Raw genomic sequence first — 12,751 nt, forward strand, 5'->3', positions numbered from 1 at the left:
GACATTACTTTGCCAACAAAGGTCCATGTAGTCAAGACTATGGTTTTTCCAGTGGTCATGTATAGATGTGAGAGTTGGACTGTGAAGAAAGCTGAGTGCTGAAGAATTGATGCTTTTGAACTGTGGTGTTGGAGAAGACTCTTGAGAGTCCCTTGGACTGCAAGGAGATCCAACCAGTCCATTCTAAAGGAGATCAACCCTGGGTGTTCTTTGGAAGGAATGATGCTGAAGCTGAAACTCCAATACTTTGGCCACCTGATGCAAAGAGTTGACTCATTGGAAAAGACTATGATGCTGGGGGGATTGGGGTAAGGAGGAGAAGGGGACGACAGAGGATGAGATGGCTGGATGGCATCACTGACTCGATGGACATGCGTTTGAGTGAACTCCGGGAGTTGGTGATGGACAGGGAGGCCTGGTGTGCTGTGATTCATGGGGTTGCAAAGAATCGGACACAACTGAGCTACTGAATTGAACTGACTGATACCCAAATAGATTTATCACAGGATTACTGCTCATTGTTTTTCATGTGCCCATAACGTCCATGAGTTTTAACTGCAATAAAAACAGTTAGAATCTAGGCATTCGCAATTAAAGCCAAGAGAGTAGGCTCTCCCATGTATCTCCAGCTTTCATTCTTCTTTAAAATCTGTAGGTGGTTAGCCCTTTTCGTTAATGTCTTTTCAAAGAGCAACCATATGTGTATAAATGCAGTCAAATATAAAAAGTAATACATAAATTGGAAATACTTACATTTGGTGTTCACGGAAGCTTTTAATTGAATTTATGTCTTAATTCACATGGGCTTCCCTGGTAGCTCAGCTGGTAAAGAGTCCACCTGCAATGCAGGAGAGCCGGGTTCGATTCCTGTGTTGGGAAGATCAGCTGAAGAAGGGATGGACTACCCACTCCAGTTCTTGGGTTTCCCTGGTAGCTTAGCTGGTAAAGAATTTGCCTGAAATGCAGGAGGTCTCAGTCTGATCCCTGGGTTGGGAAGATCCTCTGGAGAAGGGAATGGCTACCCACTCCAGTATTCGGCCTGGAGAATTTCATGGACTGTATTGTCTATGGGGTCACAGAGAGTTGGACACAATTGAGTGACTTTCACTTCACCTTTATGTCTTAGTTCAAATGTAATTTTCATAGTTAAATTATGAAATTTTAAAATTCTTATTCTATGGATTACTTTTTTTTTTCTGTTTATCATATTCCACAAAATTGTTTCTTCTTATTTCAAGGTAGGCCAATACATCATTGGTTTTACTAGTAGGAGTCATAAGGATAATAAAAGATTAAGCTTTCATAAAGATAGGAGACATAAAGGTAATTCCTTAAAATGGTCCATGAAAAGATATTTAAAAGCTTTGAAAACATAATATGCTTATAACTAAATTTATTCGCAACTAAATTGTGAGCCCTCAACTTTTCCTTTTAAAAGTTATGACTGATTTATTACATTGATTTGTTTTATATTATGATAGGAAAGAAGTATAGATTTTTTGGTAAAACTTTGCCATAATTCTGTATGTGGGGTCCAAATATTTAATTGCATAAAATATGGGTCATGTTTTTATGAGGTTAATGAGATAAAAATTGGTACAACAGGAGGACAGAAGCCAATCATGTTATATCATATTCTGAGTTATTACATGCCTATTATCATGGGGTCTGTCCATGCTCCTTTTTGCCTTAATTACAATGGTTATAGTTTAGTCAGTTCAGTTAAGTTCAGTCACTCAGTCATGTCCCACTCTTTGCGACCCCATGAATTGCAGCAGACTAGGCCTCCCTGTCCATCACCAACTCCCGGAGTTCACTCAGACTCACATCCATCGAGTCCGTGATGCCATCCAGCCATCTCATCCTGGGTCGTCCCCTTCTCCTCCTGCCCCCAATCCCTCCCAGCATCAGAGTCTTTTCCAATGAGTCAACTCTTCACATGAGGTGGCCAAAGTACTGGAGTTTCAGCTTCAGCATCATTCCTTCCAAAGAACACCCAGGACTGATCTCCTTTAGAATGGACTGGGTGGATCTCCTTGCAATCCAAGGAACTCTCAAGAGTCTTCTCCAACACCACAGTTCAAAAGCATCAATTCTTCGGCACACAGCTTTCTTCACAGTCCAACTCTCACATCCATACATGACCACTGGAAAAACCATAGTCTTGACTACATGGACCTTTGTTGGCAAAGTAATGTCTCTGCTTTTGAATATGCTATCTAGGTTGGTCATAACTTTCCTTCCAAGGAGTAAGCATCTTTTAATTTCATGGCTGCAGTCACCATCTGCAGTGATTTTGGAGCCCAAAAAATAAAGTCTGACACTGTTTCCACTGTTTCCCCATCTATTTCCCATGAAGTGATGGGACCAGATGCCATGATCTTCGTTTTCTGAATGTTGAGCTTTAAGCCAACTTTTTCGCTCTCCTCTTTCACTTTCATCAAGAGGCTTTTTAGTTCCTTTTCACTTTCTGCCATAAGGGTGGTGTTATCTGCATATCTGAGGTTATTGATATTTCTCCCGGCAATCTTGATTCCAGCTTGTGCTTCTTCCAGCCCAACGTTTCTCATGATGTACTCTGCATATAAGTTAAATAATCACAGTGACAATATACAGCCTTGATGTACTCCTTTTCCTATTTGGAATAATTTTAGTAATAATACTGAAATACATCTCGGCAAGCAAATGAGTTTGTTTTCTGGTATTTCTTTATTTCTGTAGTAAAGAAGTATCCCCTGATGGATAATTAAGTGTTCCCTTACAATGTCATTTACCCTGGTCACTTCATATTCTTCTAGGAATGATCTATATTAGAAATTGCTGTCAATATGTTTCTTTGTTCTTTGACTCTTATTAGAATACTAAGACAAGATCTAGACAGATAAATCCAAGGGGGTGCTAGTAATTTTACAAAAAAGTTGTTTCAAATGAATTCCATGGATAATTACATAATGCTTTAAGAAGTGTAGGATCAGGGATCTTAGTGTGTTTTTTGCTGTTTCCAAGAATGTGTAACTGTTTGCAACAGGGCACTTTTTGTTTTCCCAGTTGGAAATATAAGCAGCTCTTAACAGCATCAGCTCTGGTCAGACAGCCTTTGTCAAATTCTGTCCCTTCTAGTAACAGCTCTATGATGTTTTCTGTGCTTAACTTCTCAGCACCTCTAATTCTTTGTCTCTGGAATCAGTATAATACTTGCCTAATAAGATTTCTGTAAAGATTGAATGAGATAATTAAAACAGTGCTAATCATATAGCAAGTATTCAATAAATATTTACTATGATTCTTGTATCCTTAAAAGATAAGTTGTTTTTCTAGCAGGCTAGCCAAATAAAACCTGCAGAGCCTCAAAGCTTCAGTCCTGTCTGAATCATCATCCCATGAGGTGGGTTATCTTCAACAAGCTTGCCTTGAATTATGACAAAACTGCCTTCCCCCTGGTTCAGCCGTAAAGAATCTGCCTTCCAATGCAGGAGACGCGAGTTCGATCTCTGAGTCAGGAAAATCCCCTGGAGAAGGAAATGGCAATGGCAACCCAATCCAGTATTCTTGCCTGGGAAATCCCATGGACAGAAAAGCTTGGCAGGCTACAGTCCGTGGGGTCTCAAAAGAGTCAGATACAACTTACTGACTGGACAGCAACAACATGCTATATAGAGGCCAAGGTTCCCAGCATGCATCTCTGGTGCCTCTGTAGGGAGGAGCATGATTGTTAATGGGAACTTTAGGGTCCCTAAATCTTTGCCAGTTGAGAACATCTCTAATTTTAAATGTTCTATTTTGCTTCTGCTCCTTTAAAAATATATAAACCACTGTTTTTGAGAACTAGAAGTTTCGTTTTGTATTGATAAATGTTTCTGTTACAATAATACACATTGTCAAATTTCTGTAATGCAGTAGGATAGCTACAGAAGCTCATTAACCCTTTCATTCCTGTAAGAGTTATTTAATAGTACTCTACATTATTCATTGGCACAAAGATTTTAAGACTATATTGTGCTCAAAGCCAAAGGATTCTAATTGGAGAGTCATTGAAGAGTATTATGTTAGGAGAATCATGATAAGGTTTAGATGTACTTTTAAAAGATTATTTAGAGGGAAATGAGAAAGGAAATATTTTTCTACTTGCTTTGTTCTTTTCAGGACTTCTGACAAAAATCTACAAGTGGGAAATAGGAGGTGGTAGAAAATGATAAACACTGCCCTAGTCTTAGGAGTCTGGGGATAAAGTCCTGTAAATTCAGAAAAATACTGTATATATTCAAATACAAGCAACCTCAAATATGAGGAAAGCTACTCTTCCCAGTTTAAAAAAATGCTCCCCCCACAGTTGTTTGTTATTTGGTCATTTTAAATATATAAAGTTTTGCTAGTTATTTACTTATTCACAACTTGAGCTGCTGTTTAAATAACTTAATCCAGCTTTCCAAAGCACATTATTTTTACTTTTATCTAACTTGTTTAACATAGAGCAGTTTTGAATCCTAGAACAGTGATGTCCCTGGAGTGTTATACAAAGCCACATGAAATTCTTTGCATTTAAAAGTTGTTTTGTTTTTTTTTAATTGAATTCCTCCTACAGTTAAATATTTGTGATCTTTGCGGAGTTCCCATGTGTAGGTTTTCTAGTGTGCTTTTTAAAAGGATATTTTACAGGAATTTTTGCAATGATATCCAGCATTTGTAGTTATAGAGTCATAAACAGGAAAAAATTTTAAATTCAGTCATATGACTTTCATTAGCATTCAGTATCAATACTGATTAAAGTGACTAAAGGCCAAGGTGTTTTTTCCATAGCTTTTATTCAAAATAAAGCACAGAAGGAAAAATCCCATAATGTGAGATTTTGTAAAGATCATCACATAACTATGGGAAAATGGCTCCATTGCTACAAGAATATATATATATGTATATTTTTTCTGTGTGTTATATTTTAATCTGTTACATTTGTGGTACTTTCTACAATACTTCCTCCTATCCCTCCAATACCAATTTAATTAAACAAATATAAGGTAACATTTTAAAAATTGCTATTTGCAAAATTAATAATAATCTTTAGGGTAAATCATATTTAAAACAAAAATACATAAGCAGAATTAATTTGCACTAACCCACTAACCTAATTTTCAGAATAAAGCCATTTCCAATTATAGCACTGTACAAGATCCATATTGTTGTTGTTTAGTTGCCAAGTAGTGTCCGACTCTTTGAGACTCCATGGACTGTAGGCCACCAGGCTCCTCTGTCCATGGGATTCTTCTCCAGGCAAGAGAAATGGAGTGGGTTGCCATTTCCTTCTCCAGGGGATCTTCCTGACCCAGGGATCAAACCCATGTCTCCTGCAGGCAAATTCTTTACCACTGAGCCACCAAGGAACCCCCAAAAGGTTACAGAGAGATCCATATACATATATGAAAAAATGCTTCTCTCATTTGAATATGTTGTATTTAGGAAGTAATATCATCAGAAAGTGGTCACTGATAAACATATAAGAAAGTCTAGATTGTTCTCACTTCAGCTTTTCCGACTGGGATGACTGGAAGTATCGGTAATTGAAAAACCAAGAGCTTTGGGGAAAAGGTGAAAAAAAAATCAATTTTAAATAAAGTATGAGGTTACTATGGAAAGTCCAAGGGAAGATGTCTAGTAAACTGGCGGACCTACCACCTAGTGATCAGGGGAGAATTTGGGCTGAGGATTTTATATTTATGAAAACTTTCAAAAATTACCATCATTAAGTTTATCTCTTTAACTTTTAAACTTTATCAGTTTGCATGTATAAATTTCTCTTAAAGAAAAGTGAACACTGTGGTTCTTATACTAAGGATTTTCTCAAAAAATTGTTGATGCTAGCTACTTCGCTTATTCCATCTCACAACCTCTTATATTTAAATGTGCTATTTTTGAATGTCAGAAAGCATCTGAAGGATATATTTTCTTAAAAAATTCAGGGTTACCTCTTTTTTTTTTTTTCCAGAGCATTTTTTTTCCTACATTTCTACTACTGTTATGTTATCATGGAAAGATTTGTTAATCCCCCTTGAATAATATTTTGATTTTTTTACAAGTCCTTATTTTGTTTTTATTTTTCTTTTTGCCTTCCTATTATTTTCCCTTTGCTGCTCAGATTTGTAACAGTTTCTGATTTTGTGAGAAGTTTAAATGACTGTGTCATGAGAATGGGCTGCATACATCATTGCTTTGAAAACCTCCATTTTTTTTAAATTTAGAGTTCAGTCATTAGGAAAATAATAGTCGAGAGATTTTATATTTATATTTTGAATATACCTATTTTAAAGCATAACTGTGAGGACTGTGTCTTCTGTATTGCTGAAAAATTCTGCTTTGGAATAGGCTTATCAGTGGTGAAGTTTACAAAATTGCACCTGATACATGCAGGTGATTTTGAGTAGGGACAGTAAATAATGGAAATCTTTGTATATTGTATTGACATAATTTTCACAAAATCTATCTTAAGGACTTGGCCTTTTTTTTTTTTTAATCTTAAAGAAAAAAAAAAAGCTTTTAAAGTAATAAAAAGGATGTTTTATATAGAATAAATAATGTCATTTTAATAGGCATTCCCTGTTGTAATAGGGGATATTTGAAAGATACTTTTATGAAGACTCATTTCCACATATAGCAGATTGTGTTCTCCTCTCTTTAATTATGAGAGGTTGCTGACCCTTTTGAGCTTCTATATTTCTCTGTTACTGAGAACCCTAATCCCTTAGGGACATGATTTTTTGGTACAAACTTTCTGTATGATTTTTCCTATAGTCCAATTAATTACTAAAAGTTATATAACTGTAAATTATGATAATTGTATATCTACACAGATAAATAAAAGCACTGCAAAAGAAAAAAATAAATAAAATCTACTTTTGCTTTCCACTTAAACAAAAAACCCAAGTCTAAATAAATAATTTTTGGACTGATTGCCATGCACAATGTTTATGAAAGCTTATTTTGTACTACCATTCAAAGGTTCTTAAGTTGTTATTATGTATAAATAGACAGTAATGTACTGATGAAGTTGAACAGCCAGGCTCTCTGAGTGGGCAAACTCTGATTTGTAACCTTTCTCTATTTCCTGGTATAACCCTTTCTCTACTCTGTGTCCCAAGGGTGGTTTCAGTCTGCCTGTTTGAGGTCACTGGACTCAGTTGAGAAGTGATCCAATAGCTTTATGAACAATACAAATCAGTTCTAGAACAAAACTGTATCTTGTAACACTATACACTCCATAAGCATATGAGCTGCATATTATTTAAAACAAAAGTGTGCTTTGGAGCTTTTTCCGTCATAGTACATTCACATATTTGGATGTCTTGTTGAAATAATATCATTTGAACTCTGCAGAAAGTGAAACTTTCAGGGCAGGACTACTTCTGGGTAACTCAGAACTTCTTTTTACAACCTGAGGAATTCATAAATGTACAGAAAAATATGTACATGCACAGCTATATACAATAAAATCATTCCATAACATCTTCCCTTTTGAAAACCTCTGGGATGACATTAAAAATTTTTTGCATCTGTTGCACCCTGGGTGAACTTAATTGCTGCTCCCTATTGCTGAATTAACTAGGAAATGTCATCATACCCCAAGCTTCATGCACCCCTTAATAACATGCTTACTATTCATGGATGTTTGTTGGAAAAAAAAAAAGTAAGTCTTTCACATAGCAGTGTGCTTTACTCTTATGTGGATAAATCACTTTACCTCCCGGGCAGTTTATTTTATTCTAGTTGAACCTCAGTCAGTAATATTTTAATATCCTTTTGGCTATTAGGTTATAAAGGCAATAGAAGAAGGTTATCGTCTGCCAGCACCCATGGACTGCCCAGCCGGTCTTCACCAGCTGATGCTGGATTGTTGGCAGAAGGAACGTGCTGAAAGGCCAAAGTTTGAACAGATAGTTGGAATTCTAGACAAAATGATTCGAAACCCAAATAGTCTGAAGACACCCCTGGGAACATGTAGTAGGTAAGAAATAGCTAAGGAAATGAAATCTGGGAGAAATTCAAACATTCACATGAACCATTTATCTCCACAGCTCCATCCCAACAGCATATTGACATTTGTGTTAAATTATTCAAGTTCATAATGCATTTGTTATTTTAATAGAAATTATTTTCTTTTTCTTCTCAGATGGCTTCAGTTCAGTTCAGTTCAGTTTAGTTAAATAAATTTGAAAGAGACTTATTAATATTGCTTTTTGAAAAATTTAGAATCAATATCACTTACTGATATGATCAAAATCATATTGATATGATTTTCTAAAATCATCATTTTAGAAAAATTTCTCAACTGGATGTGTGTGATTTAGTGGCAGTTTTACATTTTCAAACCATTGCTATTACATGTATTTTTATTGCTGTTGCCTTAGTTTTTATTATTATTATTATTATTATTTTATATCCATACTATCTGTTGGATTGTTTGGTTTCAAGTTTAATAGTAAAATGATTCTATGGAATTAAAGTTTATAAAGGTAATTCAATACATGATTTAAGAGGTATGCTCATTAAAAAGAGCCTAACCACCCCATTCTTATTTTACACTTGGCTTGCTCCATGGTAATGTGTAGTTATTCAGCTCCAGTTGTCAGGTAAACCTGTTGCACGGTATCTAGAGTGTAGTCAGGCCCTTATGAAGGAGCATGAGCTCAAAGGTGCTTACAAGAGTCCCGTTAGTAAAGTGAGTGCATTATGTTCTCAAGAGCACCCTCTGAGAAAGTCTGTGTTTTCTTTACTCCCAGTTAGTTTCAGAGAAGCAGATTAACAAATATTTACTGGTTACAAATATCGTTGGCTGTACTTTGAAAAATACATGGAAGATACTATCTGCTAGACATCGTATCTAAATAAAATAGAAATTTTGGAGTTAGTAGTTGTGTTTTTTTTTAATTTATTTCATTGAAGTATAGTTCCTTTACAGTGTTGTGTTCATTTCTGCCTTATAGCAAAGTGACTCAGTTATCCATGTATATACATTCTTTTTAATATTCCTTTCCATTATGATTTATCATAGGATATTGAATATAGTTCCCTGTGCTATACAGTAGGACTTTGTTGCTTATCCATTTGGAGTTTGTAGTTATTGGCCAACCGTTACACATTAGATTTTTATTAGCATATCTGTTTATTTGTTACTATAACATCAATTAAAATATGCAATTTTATTTCATATATCCTTATTTTTCTGGGGGCCAAGACATGCTTTCTTTAGTAGTTCATGGAAAAATTTGCTTTGCTGTTTTATTCTCACCCAGGCCAATAAGCCCTCTTTTGGATCAAAGCACTCCTGACTTCACTACCTTCTGTTCAGTTGGAGAATGGCTACAAGCTATTAAGATGGAAAGATATAAAGATAACTTCACAGCAGCCGGCTACAACTCCCTTGAATCAGTGGCCAGGATGACTATTGAGTAAGCTTCAACTTCTAAAATTATACTTGAGAATGTATCAGGTCAATTCAAGCATTATACATTAGGTCATCTTCCATCTATCAAAGACATATGAACCCCAAAAGCAGGGAGAAAATTATCTGAGTGCATACCATGTCCCGGGCATTTTTCTAATCAGACTTCTGAACACATGTTATCTTGTCAACCTTCATGACAATAATTTTATTAAGTCAGTAGTTTTACACACAACAAGGCTAATGCTCAGAGAATTTAAATATTTGCCCTAAACTGGCTCAGTAGTTAAGTGGTATCTAATTTGTCTCCATAGTCAGTATTCTGCACATCAACCAGTGAGACTTCGTCTTTTATTATTTAGATTCCCAGTCACTGGGGAAATTTTCTCCATTGCAAAAGAGAATTTTTTTTCATCATGTTTGTATCAAACATTAAAAAATCTCAAAGTTTCATTATCTAAGTACATTATGAAATTCAGTATGATCACTTTCTGAGAAGTTCAAGAAAGCTTAATTCAATTAACCATAATAAGAATTTAACTTAAGCTTTGAAAGTTATGTGATTGATTGACTCATTTGTTTAACCTGAAGAATGACCTGATTAAAAAAAAAATTGAAATTGCTATGAAGTGGGAGTATAAAGAACTAAATTTTTCTTTCCAGCCCCATCACTGATTATGTAGAAATATATTTAGTATCTCTGGACCTCAGCTACCTTAGCTGCAGCATAACTCTTGTGGGCAGTGCAGTTTCTCTCAGTCAGTGTGTTTAAAAATGGGAAACAGTTATGAAGGTTCTATTAGCAGGATGCTATTTATGTACTGTTGTGAGAAGTGTTTCACATTTTTCACATAAGAAGAAAGCTGGCAATCATGTAGTCTTTCCTGGTGTGTTAGGAAATGGCTCATACATGAATTTTGGCATGTACCTGCTCTCTTAGTTGGTTTTCTGCTAAACACCAAGTGGGTAGCACTGATGTATTTACACCTGTCTCTCCAAAGCAGTCTACTCCCCTGAAAAACTGTGCTTCTCAAAGTCTTATTAGACCACGGCTAGGAAATACCACAGTACTCTACTGTTGCTATATTTTAACTACTTGTAGATACCTAAGCTCAGTCATTTGACCTAGTAGGAGAGGTCTGTAGCACAGTCCATACACAGATACAGCTGACTTATGGCAAATTTAAACTATCAAACACAGGTATTGTACACTTTAAGGACTATTGTTTCCCAAAATGTAGTCAAATGATTGAACTAAAGTAAGAATACAAATAATAATATGCTCAGAATTACAACATGCTAATTAAACTCAGATAATACTTTGCTTGATCATTGATGATTCTTAATCTGCTAGAGCCAAAAAATGTTTGCATTCATACTGTATCCTATTTTAACAGTTAAACATTTTAAACTTCACATAGGCTTAAGAATACTACATTTCAATAATATTTCCTAACCTTACCTTATGGCTCAGCAGTAAAGAATCTGCCTGAAATGCAGGAAATGCAGGAGACGTGGGTTCCCTGGGTCAGGAAGATACCCTGGAGTAGGAAATGACAACCCACTCCAGTATTCTTGCATGGAAAATCCCACGGACAGAGGAGCCTAGCAGGCTACAGTCCATGGGGTCGCAAAGAGTCAGACACAACTGAGCACTCACATGTATATAACTTTACCTTAAGTTAATACTAACTTTAGGACTTTGATAGTCTCTTTTCTTTTGAAAGCTGCCAAAATATGTTGTAATGTGAAAACCACAAGTTACAGAACAGTTTACACAATATGGCCCTATTTGTGTACAATATTAAGTGTGCATACATATATGCTTATGTACAACAAGAAAAAATGTATATACATATATATACTCAGAAACACACACACAAAGATACCATCCCAAGAGGCTCTGAAAATGGAATATGCTGCTAAGTAGCTTCAGTCGTGTCTGACTCTGTGCAACCCCAGAGACGGCAGCCCACCAGGCTCCCCTGTCCCTAGGATTCTCCAGGCAAGAACACTGGAGTGGGTTGCCATTTCCTTCTCCAATGCATAAAAGTGAAAAGTGAAAGTGAAGTTGCTCAGTCGTGTCCAACTCCTAGCGACCCCATGGACTGCAGCCTACCAGGCTCCTCCGTCCATGGGATTTGCCAGTCAAGACTACTGGAGTGCGTAGCATATAGTAAATGCTCTGTTCCAGGGCAAAAAATCGTAATTAAAGGGCTTATTTCCTATAGGATTATCATTCTCTGTCTGAGGAATGGAAATGGTGACTTAGGAAAATGGAATATAGGATACTAGAAATGAAACTTTTGCTTCTATAAAGACTTAAAATAAGGACAGGGAATTTAGGAAAATATTCTTGTCCCAGCTCTACATTTAATTTGTTGTGGGACCTCAGTTTCCTTATATTGAAAGTGAAGGGTTGTACTTTATGGTCCCTAAGTTTCTTTCAGTTCAAGAATTGTAAAATTTTACTTTTCTCTCATCAATTTGATTTTACTGATGTTGGATTACCTTGTATTTGAGACATCCACAGTCAGAACCTTAGGGAATATCTATTTAATTAGAATGATACTGTTTGTTTTTTTAAATTTTGTTCTCTTGTATTCCAAAAAGTACTACAGACTTGTAGTAAAAAAAAAAAAAAAAAAAAAAAAGAATTAAAACTGTATAGAAGATACTTTCTTATATAAAAGGTCAAATCAGTTTAAAAATAACTTATCATTGACACATTGAGAGCCTAAGCAGTAGATTTTTACAAAGGAGAATGTGGATGCAGGTTGCCGATCCAACCCAGTGAAGGAATAGAATCCTCATATCCAAGAACTCTAAGATCCTGTTCCCCTAAGATAAACAGATTAATTAAAAAGTTAATGACAAATAAAATGTTTGTACGATAACTAACAATAAAATGCATTTGTTTTTTCAGGGATGTGATGAGTTTAGGGATCACACTGGTGGGCCATCAGAAGAAAATCATGAGCAGCATTCAGACTATGAGAGCGCAAATGCTCCATTTACATGGAACTGGCATCCAAGTGTGATAAGCGTTTCTCCCTTATGAGGGAGATTATGAACCACACGAGAACAGTACTGGCCTTCAGTATATGCATAGAATGCTGCTAGCAGACAGTTGATGTTCTGGGTCCTTCCTACAGTGAACTGAAGATTTAAGAAGCACCTATAGACTTGAACTCCTAAGTGCCACCAGAATATATAAAAAGGGAATTTAGGATCCACCACCGGTGGCCAGGAAAACAGCAGTGACGATAAACAAAGTACTACCTGAAAAACATCCAAACACCTTGAGCTCTCTAACCTCCTTTT

General features: G+C 35.9%; 1 protein-coding gene across 1 annotated transcript in view; it reads left to right on the plus strand.

Moving 5' to 3' along the window:
• Positions 1-12,468, plus strand: part of EPHA7 (EPH receptor A7) — a 207,929-nt gene extending 195,461 nt beyond the window's left edge. Inside the window, exons 17-19 of the mRNA XM_052646036.1 lie at positions 7,797-7,990; positions 9,279-9,434; positions 12,354-12,468. Of these exons, the coding sequence (XP_052501996.1) occupies positions 7,797-7,990; positions 9,279-9,434; positions 12,354-12,468 (465 nt within the window). The remainder of the gene's footprint in view (positions 1-7,796; positions 7,991-9,278; positions 9,435-12,353) is intronic.
• Positions 12,469-12,751: the final 283 nt, after the last annotated feature.

The sequence above is a fragment of the Budorcas taxicolor genome, chromosome 9 (genome assembly GCF_023091745.1).
Source record: "Budorcas taxicolor isolate Tak-1 chromosome 9, Takin1.1, whole genome shotgun sequence".
Lineage (NCBI taxonomy): Eukaryota > Metazoa > Chordata > Mammalia > Artiodactyla > Bovidae > Budorcas > Budorcas taxicolor.